The sequence below is a fragment of the Mastigoproctus giganteus genome, chromosome 11, assembly GCF_048544385.1.
Source record: "Mastigoproctus giganteus isolate SK-2022 chromosome 11, ASM4854438v1, whole genome shotgun sequence".
Lineage (NCBI taxonomy): Eukaryota > Metazoa > Arthropoda > Arachnida > Uropygi > Thelyphonidae > Mastigoproctus > Mastigoproctus giganteus.
The window spans coordinates 149,349,784-149,364,097 of NC_143585.1; the positions used below are offsets into that span (position 1 = coordinate 149,349,784).

Below are 14,314 nucleotides of genomic sequence, written 5' to 3' on the forward strand. Positions count from 1 at the left end.
CCTGCAAGACTTTCCAGGTGTTTATGGATAAGGAATGGAGATAGTGTACTGAGAGGCTGATCTGCAAGTAAGTGCATTATTAGAAATGCAGGAAAATCTGTCACTGAGAATTGGTTTTAAACTAATTCCTTGGGTTGCAATGTGTCATGTTCAGTTTCTTTCTCTGGCTGAAAGCTTGTTGGCTCTAAAGGCAGAAATACAGTGTGATCTATATTTGCTCCATTTGGCCCTTGGCAGGTTAACTGTCCTTCTAAGGTTTCTGGCCTTGTCATGGGGTGGCAGGAGCAGTGCCACAAAGCAACCAAGTGTCTGAGTTAGCTAGTTAGTATTTATAGAAAAAGGAAGAGAAAAGTGGCTTTCTTTTCTGGGCCTCAGCCTGTTTCTTGTAGTGCAAAAGAGCTACTCTGTTTATTCAAATCAAGAAAATGGTTCTTCAGACAAAAAATAGAATCATTTTGCTGAAATGCTCTTTAGAGAAAACACTTTCAGAAATGCACCAGAATCGCTTGGCCACAGAACTTTGGCACCCAGGGCCAATGTAACAAGTAAAATATTTAACAATTCAAGCACTTTGTAAAGTAACATTTATATGGATTGCCATTGTTAATACCATCACATTAATTAGTTCCAGATGACTGGAACTAATTATTATTTATGCAATTTCAATGTTAAAATTTATTTTGTATCAGGCATCTAGAATGTAGGGAGTTTCATGAAGTTTGTTATGTTTTTTTTTAGGTGCATTTTAGAAATTCATTCCCACTGTCAAGATTTTATATTTAATAAACTTTGTACGTTGTAACATTCTTTGAACTTATTTCATTCAGAAAATAAAAAAAATTGTGTAAATATTATCAATCTAAATTAAAATATGAATTCATTCTATCGAAAAAAAAAAAAAAAAACACCTCTATCCTGATCTCCTCATTCTACTGGAAAATATATCTTTCACTGAGAATTTGGTTGTGTTTTATACATTCCTTCACCCATTCTTCTGTAACAATATGAAATCTTCTTTGCATTCTTTCTGATGCTATTTGTTTGAAATATTCAAGATGATGGAAGTATCTACAGGGAAGAAAATCAAATATAAATATTCAAATTAACTGCTGCTTTCACAGAAAAAGATGTTTATTATTAAATCCTGAATACCTGTAGAAATAGTCAGAGAGTTTCTTGACCAATAATAACAATAACAAAACCCGTATGCACTGAGCACCAGTGCTGGTTTATTATTATGAGCCATACGGTGCAAGAAAGCCTGAGGCTTATGCTTCACCAGCCAAATAAAATTTCTGAGTCACTCTCAGAGAGAGAAAGAGAGAGAGAGAGAGAGAGAGAGAGAGAGAGAGAGAGGGGAGGGGTCAGAAATAGAAGGGAATCACCAAGAAAGAGAAGAATGATGATATCCAGCAGCTCAGGACCCTGGGTGTGCCAAGCCCATACTCACTAGATATGAGCCCCTGGGTTTATTATTACTATTAATCTCTTTTTTCTCTTAATGAGTTTTTCTCATTCCACAACGGATAGTGGTACTGGGTGCATGGGGTGGTTGTTATGTCCGATTACTATTATTGGTCGAGTAACTCTCTGACTATTCTATAGGTGTTCAGGATCATGACTTTCTGAAGTTCCATGTAAGTGTTCCCTGTGAGGACTAATACTATTAGGTTCTTATGGAGGTACTTTGGCACCATGCCAACGGTTGACATGGTGATCGGGATGGTTTCATATGCCCCATTTTTTTGACTTCCTTTTCATTTCATTTATTATTATTATTAAGAATAAAAATTATTACTACAGTATTATTACAATACCATATTTCTTTTCAACTTATTCTTAATAAAATTTCAGGGTTACAGCCTCAGACTACGGAAAAATTTAGACATATAAGTTGGAGCAAAAGCCTCATGTCTATTCATTACATCTCTTATTGTGAATTTCATTACATCTCTTATTGTGAATACCTTCACAATGAGTTTCCTCTCTGGTTATACTTCGAATAAGTAAGGCCTCCTCAGAAGATAAGACTCCTGTTTTTTTTTTTATGTAAACCCCAAACACGACAGGTATTAGAACCTATAGTACTTAGTACTGTGCTTGAGTTGGGGGTTGAGAAGACGAAAGAAGATATTTGTTGACATTGGACTTGAACTTCTGTAGACTGTAATTTTCAGGAAATACGTATGAAGGAAGGTTGTTCCAGAAAACAGCAGCTGAATGAATAAACGAGGAAGATGAAAAGTTGGTTCTGTGAGTTTTCAGTTGGAAAGTAAATGGATGTTGGTTGGAGGTGGCACGTGTTCGGACTGTTTTGGAAGAGAGAGAGAGAGCGGGAATTATAAAAGCCAATTCAGAAGAACAGTGCCCATGGAAATATCTGTTGAAGAGGCATGCAGCAGAAACAGTACGTCTATGAGACAGTGAGTGGAGAGACTCTGTTAGTGATGAATCATTAATTAACCTAACTGCCCTCTTCTGAACGGAATCAAGAAACCTGAGAGAGGTTTTGGGGGCACCACCCCAGATGTGGGAACAATATTCCATGGCAGGGCGGATTTGCAATTTATACAGAGTGAGCAGCTGTTTGGAAGAAAAGTAACGCCGAGAGCGAAAGAGAAAACCAAGTTTTTTAGATGCAGAGGAAGCAATATATGTAACGTGCATGTGCCAAGAGAGATTAGAAGTCAGGGTAATAGAGATATAACATTTTGCCTAGAAATTGGAGTGTCACCAAAGATAAGCATAGGAGCAGAAGAATCCTTTTTGCGAGATATAAGACAAGACTGAGTTTTAGAAGGGTTGAAATCAACTAAGTTGTCTTTGCCCCACGGAGAATTACCTGAAGATCGGCATTTAAGGAATTGGTAGCAGATTTTCGAGAAATTGATGCTGACTGAGCAGGACACAAGGTTTCTCAAAATGGAAAGTGGAATGCAATGTGCTATCATCGGCAAAACTATGGATAGGATTTCCAGTCAATGGAAGAAGGTCATTAATATACAAGAGGAAAAGAGTGGGGGAAAGAACTGAACCTTGGGGGGACATTGGCATTAGTGGAGAAGTTAGAAGACAGAGAGCCATCTACCATCACCCTCAGTGAGCAATCAGAGAGAAAAAAGATTACTAAAAATTACCAATTACTAAAAACAGTTGGCAAACCATAAGATGGAAGCTTGTTTAGAAGACCTTTATGCCAAACATGATCGAAAGTCTTTGAGATGTCAAGAGAAAGTACTTGTGTTTCCCCGAACCTTTCGATTGAATTAGTCCATTAATGGGTAACAAAAAACCAGAATATCACCAGTGGATCGACACTAATGGAATCCATACTGGCGATTGTTGATCAGATGGCAGGTTTCTAGGTAGCTTAAGAGTTGGCGGTTAATTGATTTCTCCATTACTTTAGAAAGAGTAGAAGTAATTGCAATGGGACGATAATTGGATGGGAGGGATTTGTCACCCTTTTTAGGAACTGGATGGATATGAGCAAATTTCCAAGCAGAAGGAAAAACACCTTTGGAATAAGAAAGTGAAAAAACGCGGCTAAGAATAGGAGTAAGTTCAGGAGCACAAGTTTTGAGAACAAGTGGGGAAATACCATCAGGACTTGGAGCTTTCTTAGCATCAAGTTTCATCAAAATCTTTCTGACATCCTTTTGATGGAAGACCATAGGAGGCATTGAATGGAGCATGCTAGGAATGGTGGGAGGTGTTTTACCAAGATCATTAATACATGAATTGGAAGAAAAATGGGATGCTAGCAGGTCAGCTTTATCCTTGGCTGAAGTGACAACAGAACCATCTGGTTTGGACAGAGGTGGGAGCAGAGATGGGCAAATGTCGTGGCCAATAGCTTTGGCAAGAGACCAGAATGCTCGGCTACCATTAGGGCAAGAAGCAAGTTTTCTACTCTTAGCCTGTTCAAACTCTAGTTTGGACAGATTAATAACTGCTTTACAATTGATGCGAGCTTTGGTGTAGGCAGAAAATGAAACTGGAGAATTATAAACAAGCCAATTACGATATGCAACATTCTTCTCTTGAACAGCCTTAGCACATTTATTGGAAAACCAAGGTTTAGATAAAGGACGAGATTTTAAAGTGGAGTGTGGTATAAAGGATTCCATTCCTGCAAGGATAATTTCACGGACACGATCTGAGCAAACATTGACATCAGAAGTTTTGAAACAGTAATCCGACCAAGGAAAAGAAGAAAAGAATTCTCGCAGGTCATACCATTTTGCATTCTTGTAATGCCAAACAACATGAGGTTGGGAATACCCATGAGATAAAGGTTCCATTGGAGATGAGACAATCACCAAGTTGTGATCTGAAGTGCCTAAAGGACCTCTCACTTTGACTGTCTACTTAGAAGGGTTGTTTGTGAGAAAAAGATCAAGCGTATTGGCTGTATGATTAGGATTGTCCATTATTCTTGTAGGTAAATGAACAATCTGTGCAAGGTCATTAGTAATTGCAAAAGCCTCAGCATATCGACCAGCTGGGTCGGTGTGACTAGAAAACGGAAGCCAGCTGGAGTTGTGAACATTAAAATCACCAAGGAAAATTACCTCACTGTTAGGAAAGTTGGACTGGAGAAAGTCAAGTTGAAAGGAGAGGAAGTCAAAGAGCTCAAAGTGAATAGTGGAATTGGGAGAACGGTAGAGACAACAGATGAATTTTACACAATGAGGTAGAGAGATTTTAAGCCAGAGAAGATCAAAGAGAGGAGATTCCAAACTGCCAAGTCTCTGACAGGGAATATCAGAACGGACATATGCACAAGTACCACCTTTGAGGCGAAAGGAATCATACAGCGAATAATTTGGGCATCTGAGATGAGCAGTAGCTGAATCAACCGATAACTGAGATTCTGTCAGAAAAAGTACATGGGGTTTGGCAGACTGCAAGTGGAAATGGACATCGTTGAGATTAGAATTGAGACCACGTATATTTGTGAAATGAATTAGGAAGTGCTTCCTAATTTAAGCCCCATGGAGGCAGATCAGGAACTCAGTAGGTTATACAGGGTGTCTCAAAAATACACAGCATAACTTCAGGAATGAGTTCCTCATATGTAGACAATAAAAATATTTTATATCAACATAGTTCCAGAAATGCTTGGTTTCAGAGTTTTGAAGGTCTGTCTATGACACTTAACTGTTCACATCACCTTATCGTAATTGTTCAAAATGTCTACCTTCTGCCTGAATACAGGCCTCACATTTTGTCTCATGGACTCGCGAAGATGATGCCAAATTCCTGGCATGTTTCGTATTGTCTCAACCTGCCACATTTCGATTGCGGAGAGTTTCCACATCAGCTACCAGAGTTGCATACACCAATGACTGTAAATGGCCCCACAAGAAGAAATCTAGTGGGTTTAAACCAGTGGAGCGTGGAGGCCAGGCAGTTGGTCTGCCCCTTTATTTCAGGAGTCGTAAATCTTGGTCGTCCTCTGTCGGCAGCACGAGGTGTAAAGGTCCCATGTTCACAAAGGCTGCGATGGATACCTTCAAACTTTTTCCTGTCTGGTCATCTTCGTTCTGGGAACCTTTCGTGGTACAAATAACGGGCCTCCAGAGCATTGCTGTCCACCAAACCGTACATAAAGTGCATATCCGCTTGCGATTTGAGTACATGGTCGGAATGGAAAACCACCAGATTTTGTCAGTACCTTGTGATGAAGAAAATCACCTGCGGGAGATAAGACATTCTGGTTAATAACTTGGGAACCAAGCATTTCCGGAACTATGTTGATGTAAAATATTTTTATTGTCTACATATGAGGAACTCATTCCTGAAGTTATGCCATGTATTTTTGAGACACTCTGTGTGTATATATATATATATTTTTTTTTTTTTTTAAATCTTTTTAAAATCATTTATACATATAATAAGAACAAATATATGTGCATATGCTTGTGGTTCTTTAAACAAGAAAATCGAAGGTGCTAACAGCTACATTTTTATATTTTTATGCCTAATTTTTTTTTAAATTTTCAGCGTAATTAAAAATTTTTTTTTTTTTCTGTTTTTCTTTTTAAGTTAAAAGGTGTGAAAAACAGCATTTTTTAAATATATAATTTTTTTGATTAACTTCATCATTTTTTTTCATGTGAATGTAGTAGTAGTAGTGGCAAATGATGCAAAAAGCAAGCTTATATGGACGTGCTGCAGGAAATTTTGTTACTGCTGAGGAAGGGAGCGCAAGCTTCCGAAAGCTCCAAGAGATTTTTATCATTTTTATCGCTTTTAATCCGGTTTATTTTAGTGTATTTTATCTCAAGGATTTTATCACAGTTTTAATGTTTTTACATGTATATTTAATATAATAGTAGTTTTTGTAAATATTTATTTTATTTTAATATGTAAATAAATATTTTAGTTACAGTAAATACTTATTCTTATGGTTGGTGTGAGCTGATTTAATACTAAAATATGAATTTTCCCAACCTCAGAGGCCTTTTTCAGGATAAGCTTATATTGCATCAGCCAAAAAAACAAACCTATACACTTCTCCTATCTATACCTTACAAGAATTCTTCCTTGTTCTTCCTTGAATTCATTTAAAATACTCACTACCACAACAACAAATTGAAGCCTGTTTCAACAATCAACCAACTGCTGGCTGAAGGCAAACTTTCACATATCTACCCTGCAATCATCCTTCCTCAACTTGAATTTGTGTCCTCCCCATATGTGTAATCTGAGCAAGATGTATTGCTGGAACTACAGCATTTATTTTTGTTTGCTAGCAAACCAGTATTGCCTGTATGTAAGCAAAAATCTAAAAAAATAAATAAAGGAATTAATTAATAACTGAAATGAAATCAACAGGGTAAATTTTAGCTCATTAAATTATGAGATCTGCATTCACTGGTGGGATATCCTTCTTTGGTCTTCTGTTTGGATTACCGGTAGCAGTGTGCCATTAGAATGGAGTTCTGTGTTTCCTGTGGTGAGGGTGGATATTCTTAATCTTCTATTTTTTAATTTTTACTGTTAAGCAAAAGAAAAAAAAAGTAATAAGCAATACTTTCAAATAAAAAAAAAAAGCATTGAAGTTAATCTTAATATCATGTGGTAATTCCCTGTTTTTTCTTTTTTTTAATAATTTAATTTTTTTACTCAAAACTAAAAAAATTGTATACAATAAGTACTGCAATACATTAAGAAACGATGAAATATTGGGAGTACATTCAAAGCAGAATTTAAACAAACAAAAAAAAAAAAAAAAAACCCATATGTGTTTCCTTGAAATTAAAAAGCAACTTTACACCTTTTAGGAGTAGCGTCACCTTCTCTGTTACAACTGGGGTTGCCACCATCAAAGGGTAAATTAATTAATCCAAAATTAAGTAAACAGGTTAATATACCAAACTGCATACATTCAGTTGACTAAATATAATAAAAATCAATGTAAAAAAAATATTTTAAAAAGCTTACTTTGAATGTATAACAACATGTGTAGTATGATTATCCAGTTCAGGTGTCACAGTTGCTCCATACAAAAGAAGATGGAATTTCAAAATATCAAGAGGATTAGGAATGCCTATCATGTCACCATCCTCAGTTTCCTTAAGAACATCTAAATAAACCCTTAATCAGAAAAAAAAAATCAATATAGACAATAATCCTCCTCTTCCTAATCAGAGCTTAAACAAGTTATAACATTTATTCATGTATCAAAAATCTTTCTATTATCTCATTCAGGGCATAACAAATCTGGTCGGCAGGGCCACCATGGCAACTAAGAAATGTAGTCTGGTTAATTTTTATTTTACAGATCAGTTTAGCAGCTATGAGGCTGAACTGCAAGGTTTTGTTTCTAATTGTTAAGGCTTGGATTTTTCCGAGGAGTGATACGATTCGGAGCAACAGTATGATGGGCACTGCACAACAAATATAGCACATCTTAGAACTGATGCTAAGTTGTCGATTCTCTTATGGCATGATGAATAACCCGAACAATCATATCTGGCTTTTGTTAAGATAGTGAAAAGAACTAAAATTACTTGGAAAGAGTTTTGCAATAGTTTAGTTGCATGGCAACTAAGAAATGTAGTCTGGTGACTTTTTTTTACAGATCAGTCTAGCAGCTATGAGGCTGAACTGCAAGGTTTTGTTTCTAATTGTTAAGGCTTGGATTTTACTGAGGAGTGATATGACTTGGAGCAACAGTATGATGGGCACTGCACAACAAATATAGTACATCTTAGAGCTGATGCTAAGTTGTTAATGCTCTTATGGTATGATGAATAACCCGAACAATCATATCTGGCTTTTGTTAAGATAGTGAAAAGAACTAAAATTACTTGGAAAGAGTTTTGTAATTAGTTTAGTTGCAGCTTTTTTTCTGCCACAGAAATTTACTGTTTAAAAGATTTAAATTTGAAATGATAATAAAGTATTAGATGAATACAGCATTTTGAAAACTAGAATATTTGCACTGTGAATATTTGCAAAAAGGAAAATTGATATATCTTTGAGGGTGAGCTGTATGAAGTTGTTTGATATTTGATGCTTGTAAAATGTTCTTTCTCCATTGGCAGAGTAAGTGTCACAAGTTACAAGAGGAGAAGAAGCCCATGGTGGTTGACTGCAAGTTGTTACCTGTTGTACAGAACGGATGGAAATATTCCAAAATTGCATCAGTTCAAGAAGCCGAGGACTAGCTGGTTTTACTATGTTAGGTTTATTTCTAAAGAGGTTTTCTAATGGTGGATTGAACAGGTATGACTGAATGGGACGTGAGGCACGATTTTGTATCTTGACAGCATACTTCAATAACAGTATTTTCCTACGTAAAGATAGTGGGCTCATGGGCATCAATGTAGAGACTATGTGCTGGTGATGTTCTGAATGCACCAAGTGCAAGCCTCAGAGCACTGTGTTGAATTGAATCAAGCTAGTGCAATGCATTCATTCTCGCTGAATTATAGATGGGAGCTCCACAATCATGACGGGATCTGATTAATGCCCTGTATAACCGAAGCAGAGAGGTACGATCTGCACGCCATGTTTGGAGGGATAATGCTCTGACTATGTTTAACTTTTTTAGACAGGAAGTACGTACATTTTTAATATGGTCTATAAAATTTAACTTGTTGTCCTTGATTAATCCTAGAAATCTGATGTTATTAGTGACTGGGATGGAGACATTAGAAATTTGAAGTTCAGATGAAGTTTTCGTTCCAAATGAAGTTTTCGTTGTCTACAAAAATGGATAGCAACTGTTTTCTGTTGTGAGAATCAATAGCCATTGAGGCTGGCCCATTTTTGTATTTTATTAAGTGATATCTGAAGCTGTCTTGCAATAGATCTCATGTTTTGGGAATGGCAGGAGACGGAAAGATCATCTGCATAAAGGTAAATCTCAACTGTATTTGAGAATCTATTCTAAGAGCAAAAAGAGTGGCACTCAGTACTGATCCCTGTGGAACACCTTCTTCCTGAATGAAATTTGCGGAGAGGAAATGTGGGTATTGAACTTGAAATGACCTAGTATGTAGGAAGGTTGCCCCGTAGACCAAGAGAGTAAAGATCACTTAGGATGCCATGCCACCTGGTGGTGTCAAAAGCCTTTTCTATATCTATTGAAACCATTACTAGATGTTCACGTTTAACAAAGGCATTTCGAATGGCAAATTCACCTTGACCATTAGATTCAGGCATGACCTATTTTGACGAAAGCCATATTGATTATGGCTCATTAGAGGTTCTGACTCAATGATCCAGACAGGTCTTTTGTGAACAATGTGAACAATTTTGCTGAGGCAGCTTGATAGAGATATCTGTCTATGGCTATGGGGGGTTGGTTGGATCTTTTCAGGCTTTAGGATTGCCAAAACAGTAGAGTGATACCAAGAAGCTGGAAAAACATTTTCTAAAAATATACAATTGTAAAAAACCAGGAGAAGGCGCAAAGCTTTGTTATCAAGATGTTGTAACATGACATAATAAAACCAATCTGGCCCAGGAGCACCACTGTGGGCTGTTCTAATGGCGCATTCAAAAGTTCAGGATATTGATGGTTTTTTATATGGGAGAAGAAAAGCAGTTTGAAAGTTAATGAGATGCTTTTCTGTAGTGTTTTTAATTTGTTGGAATGATGTAGTATAGGCTGATGCTGCTGAGATTTCAGCAAAAGTACTGCCCAAAGCATTAGTTATATCTAAGGGTCTTGATAGATCTTGCCCATTCCAGGAAAAGATTGGAGAAAGTATGGTAGGAAACTTTCCAGACAACTGTCTAATTTTTTTTCCATACTATTTTGGAATCAGTGTTTCTGTTAAAGCTTGATGCAAAACAGATCCAGGATTCTTTTTTGGCTTGCCTTTGTGTGAAACATGCTTTTGCCCTTATCTTTTTATAGTTAATGAGGCTGGCTATGTTTGCATTAGCATTAGTAGAGGCATATGATGCAAGAAAGCAAGCTCATGCAGCATCAGCCAAAAAAAAAAAAAAAAAAAAAAAAACACACTACCACTTCACCCCTCCATTCGTTCGAAATTTATTTATTTAGATAAATAAATTTCAAAGTTGATAGCTTAAATTTATTTAGGCTATCAACCTCCACCACAAGGGATGGAAGTCTGTTCCACCAACCAACTACCCGTTGGCTAAAGGCAAATTTCCGCACGTCTATCCTACATCTGTCTTTCCTCAATTTGAATTTATGCCCTCTCAGGCGATTTTTTCTGAGCTAGAGGAAGAATCCCATCAGCATTGAGCATGCTTAAACCATTCAAGGCTTTATACACCTCTATCAGATCACATCGCTGGTGCCTAGTCTCCAGACACTGTAATTTGCAAAACTTAAGCCTTTCTTCGTAAGAGCAACCCTTTGTTCCATTCACTAATCTTGTTGCCCTTCTCTGTACTCGTTCCAGCAGCTCTACATCCTTCTTGAAATGAGGCCTCCAGACCTGTATACAGTACTCTAGGTGTGGCCTGACCATTGCCTTATACAATGGAATAATCACCTCCTTATCCCTGCTGGAAAAATTCCTGTATATCATTGACAATACTCCATGAGCTACTCTTGCAGCCCGTCTGCACTGCTCAGAGAACTTCATATCTGCCTGCACAACCACCCCCAAGTCCCTTTCATTCTCTACCACTGTCAGTGTAGTACCACAGAGTTGATACGTTGCTCTGGGGTTGCTGTTTCCCATGTGTAGTACTTTACATTTGTCAATGTTAAACTTCATTTGCCACCTCTCAGCCCATCTGCTCAACCTTTCCAGATCCTGTTGCAGCAGCATAGTGTCAGTAGTGTCCTTGACAACCCTGCCAACCTTTGTATCGTCTGCAAACTTGAACATTAAGCTTGATATATACCATCATCAATATCATTTATAAATACAGAAAACAATAATGGACCCAACACTGAGCCCTGAGGGACTCCACTAATAACATTAGTCCACGATGAGCAGTGTCCATTGATTACCACTCTCTGTCTTCTCCCCCTCAACCACCCCTTTATCCATAGCAGCAATTTGCCTCCAATGTCACACTGCTCCAATTTGAGTAGCAATCTTCCATGTGCAACAGTATCAAAAGCCTTTCTAAGATCCAAGTATATAATATCAAAGTTATTCCCTGCATCCAGTTCTTTTGTGACTGCATCATAGTATCCAATCAAGTTGGTCAGGCAAGACTTCCCCTTAACAAAACCATGCTGTGTCTGAGCTATAACTGAAGTCTTGTCTAAATGATCCTGCAGTGCTTCTTTAACTAGTGCCTCCATTAATTTTCCTGGAACAGAAGTTAAACTCACAGGTCTATAATTGCTTGTGTCAGCTTTTGATCCACCTTTGTGAATTGGGGTCACATTTGCACATCTCCAGTCTATGGGTACCTCCCCTGAGTCCAAGGAAGCTCTCATAATTATGGCTAAGGGTTTGCTTACTTCCTTTGCTGCCTCCTTTAATATAACTGGATAGATCCCATCCACCCCAGGTGCCTTTCTTGTGTTTATCTTCAACAATTTCTCCTCCACTTTACTGTCAGTTATTACAAGATTCTCTAGCTTACTGCTAGAGTTGAATACACCTCTGGCTTTCCCCTCGCTAAATAACTCCTCATGTGTGAATGTCGATGCAAAATATTCATTTAGTTTGTTAGCTACCTGAGCAGGATCATCAACAGTTGACCCATCAATATCAAGTGGACCAATCTGATTCATCCCCTTCCTTCTAGAGTTTACATAAGTAAAGAACCCTTTGCTGTTTTTCTTTGCATCCCTTGCCAAAGATTTCTCGTAATCTGCCTTCGCCTGCCTAACCTCCTTTGTAACTTGGTTACAGATCAACTTGTATCTATCATAGGCTTCTGTGTCATGTGTTAATTTGTATGTATCCCATGCATGTTTCTTCTCTGCCATATGCCTCATCAGTTCATCTGACATCCATTTAGGACTAACCCTTGAACAATATTTCTTATTTGGTATGTAAAGTCTAGTAGCTTCCAAGGTAAGTTCTTTGAATGCTTCCCATTTTGCATTTACTGTTGGTAACATCATCAGTTGGTCCCACTGTATAGAATTTAAATACTGTCTCAGTCCATCGTAGTCGCCTTTACGAAAGCAATAACCCTTCCCTTTACCCCTAATGGTAGTTACCTCTTTGAGTAAATCCAACTTCAGCACACTGTGATCACTGCCACCTAGTGGTTCATTTATCTGCAGATTCTTAATGCATGAAGAATCACTACTGATAATCAGATCAAGAGTATTACTCCCTCTAGTTGCCTCCCGAACATGCTGATGTAGAAAACAATCATCCAATAAATCCACAAAAGCCTTGCTAGTGTGTGAGTGACCAGCCCACAAATTCCAGTCAATATCTGGAAAATTAAAATCTCCCATTATAAGACTCTCTGATTTACTGGCCCACTCTATTTCCCTGTACAGTTTCTTATTATACTCATCAGAGTCATTAGGCCTATAGCACACTCCTACTCTCAATTTTGATCTCCCAATGCTTATGTCACACCAAACTGACTCGATACTGCACTGTCCAGCGATGTCCACTGGCTTCACTTCCTTGTATTTTATGTATTTCTTAACTAATAGCATAACCCCTCCTCCCTTCCTATCCAGTCTATCTTTTCTGTAGACGTTGTACTCCCCAAATTCCAGTTCTGCATTCCTTATATCTGTGTGACACCAAGTCTCTGATATCCCAACAATATCTGCCTTTGATGTTTTGAGCAATACCTCAAATTCATCAAATTTATTTACTAAACTCCTAGCATTGGTGTACACGCAAGTATACATGCACCTATTTCTATTCTTAGCTACCCTAACACAACCCATGTGTTTACTTGTACCGCAATGACTCCCAGCAGTCTCTGAAATATCCTGAATCTTGTTTTTCAGGCTTCTGCTCATTCCAACAGAAGCAGTGCAAGAAACTCTTTCACCTCTGCCAGTGGCTACTGTTAATCTATTTGTCTTTGTATCCCCCCAAGCTAGCAGTTTTCCGACCCACCTAACACTGCCTCGATAGCATCAGCAAATATTCTTCTACCCTTTCTATTTAAGTTATCCCATCCCTGTAGAAGCAATCCCTCCTGTTAACAAGTACAGTCCAGGCTGAAAAAAATTCTACCCTTTGAGCCTTGCACAGTCTTTCCAGGGCCGAATTGATCGACAAGGCTCTCATCATATACTCCCTCCTATCGTGTCTGGGCAGAATTGCACACACTTTCAATTTCAACCCTATTTCACGGCTTTTTTTCAACAGTGACCTGTACTTGTTAAGCAATTCTGCCGGTCTCCTACTCTTGATATCGTTAGTGCCCACGTGTACAACTATATCACCTTTTGTGCCCTTAAAAGATGATATCTGCTCTACAACATCATCAACCTTTGCCCCTGGCAGACATACCCTGGTCCTGTTCCACCTATCCTTCTTACAAAGCATGTTTCCCATTTCCCTGACAATAGAGTCACCAACAACTACTAGTTCCTTTGGGACCAGCGCATTCTGCCTTGGAGGTTGCTGCTGTGTTTCACAATGACCAAGTGCAAGCTCTGGCGTTGATGTGGGCAGATGAGAGCTTGATGGGCCCCTCAATTTAGTTCCTTCGAGGGCATCCACCCTGTCCTTCAAGCTCTCATATAGGCCCATAAGAACGCTGAGTTGTTGCCTGATTTCGATACACTCCTTGCATCCTGCACACACAAAGACATCCCCCATGGCAATATCATGTCCCGTACCTGAATGCTCCACAAACATCATGCAAGCTGTGCATTTTAGAAGGCTGTGACTCAGAATGCAACTGCCCCCCTCAGTTCTCC

General features: G+C 38.2%; 1 protein-coding gene across 2 annotated transcripts in view; it reads right to left on the minus strand.

Annotated features, from left to right (window-relative positions):
* Positions 1-913: 913 nt before the first annotated feature.
* DNAlig4 (DNA ligase 4) overlaps positions 914-14,314 on the minus strand; it is a 462,385-nt gene continuing 448,984 nt past the window's right edge. For both annotated transcript variants that reach the window (XM_090384659.1, XM_090384660.1), the window contains 2 exons: positions 7,453-7,605; positions 914-1,068 (listed from right to left, as the gene is read on the minus strand). In XM_090384659.1, coding sequence (XP_090240785.1) covers positions 930-1,068; positions 7,453-7,605 — 292 coding nt within the window. In that variant the 3' untranslated portion in view covers positions 914-929. The remainder of the gene's footprint in view (positions 1,069-7,452; positions 7,606-14,314) is intronic.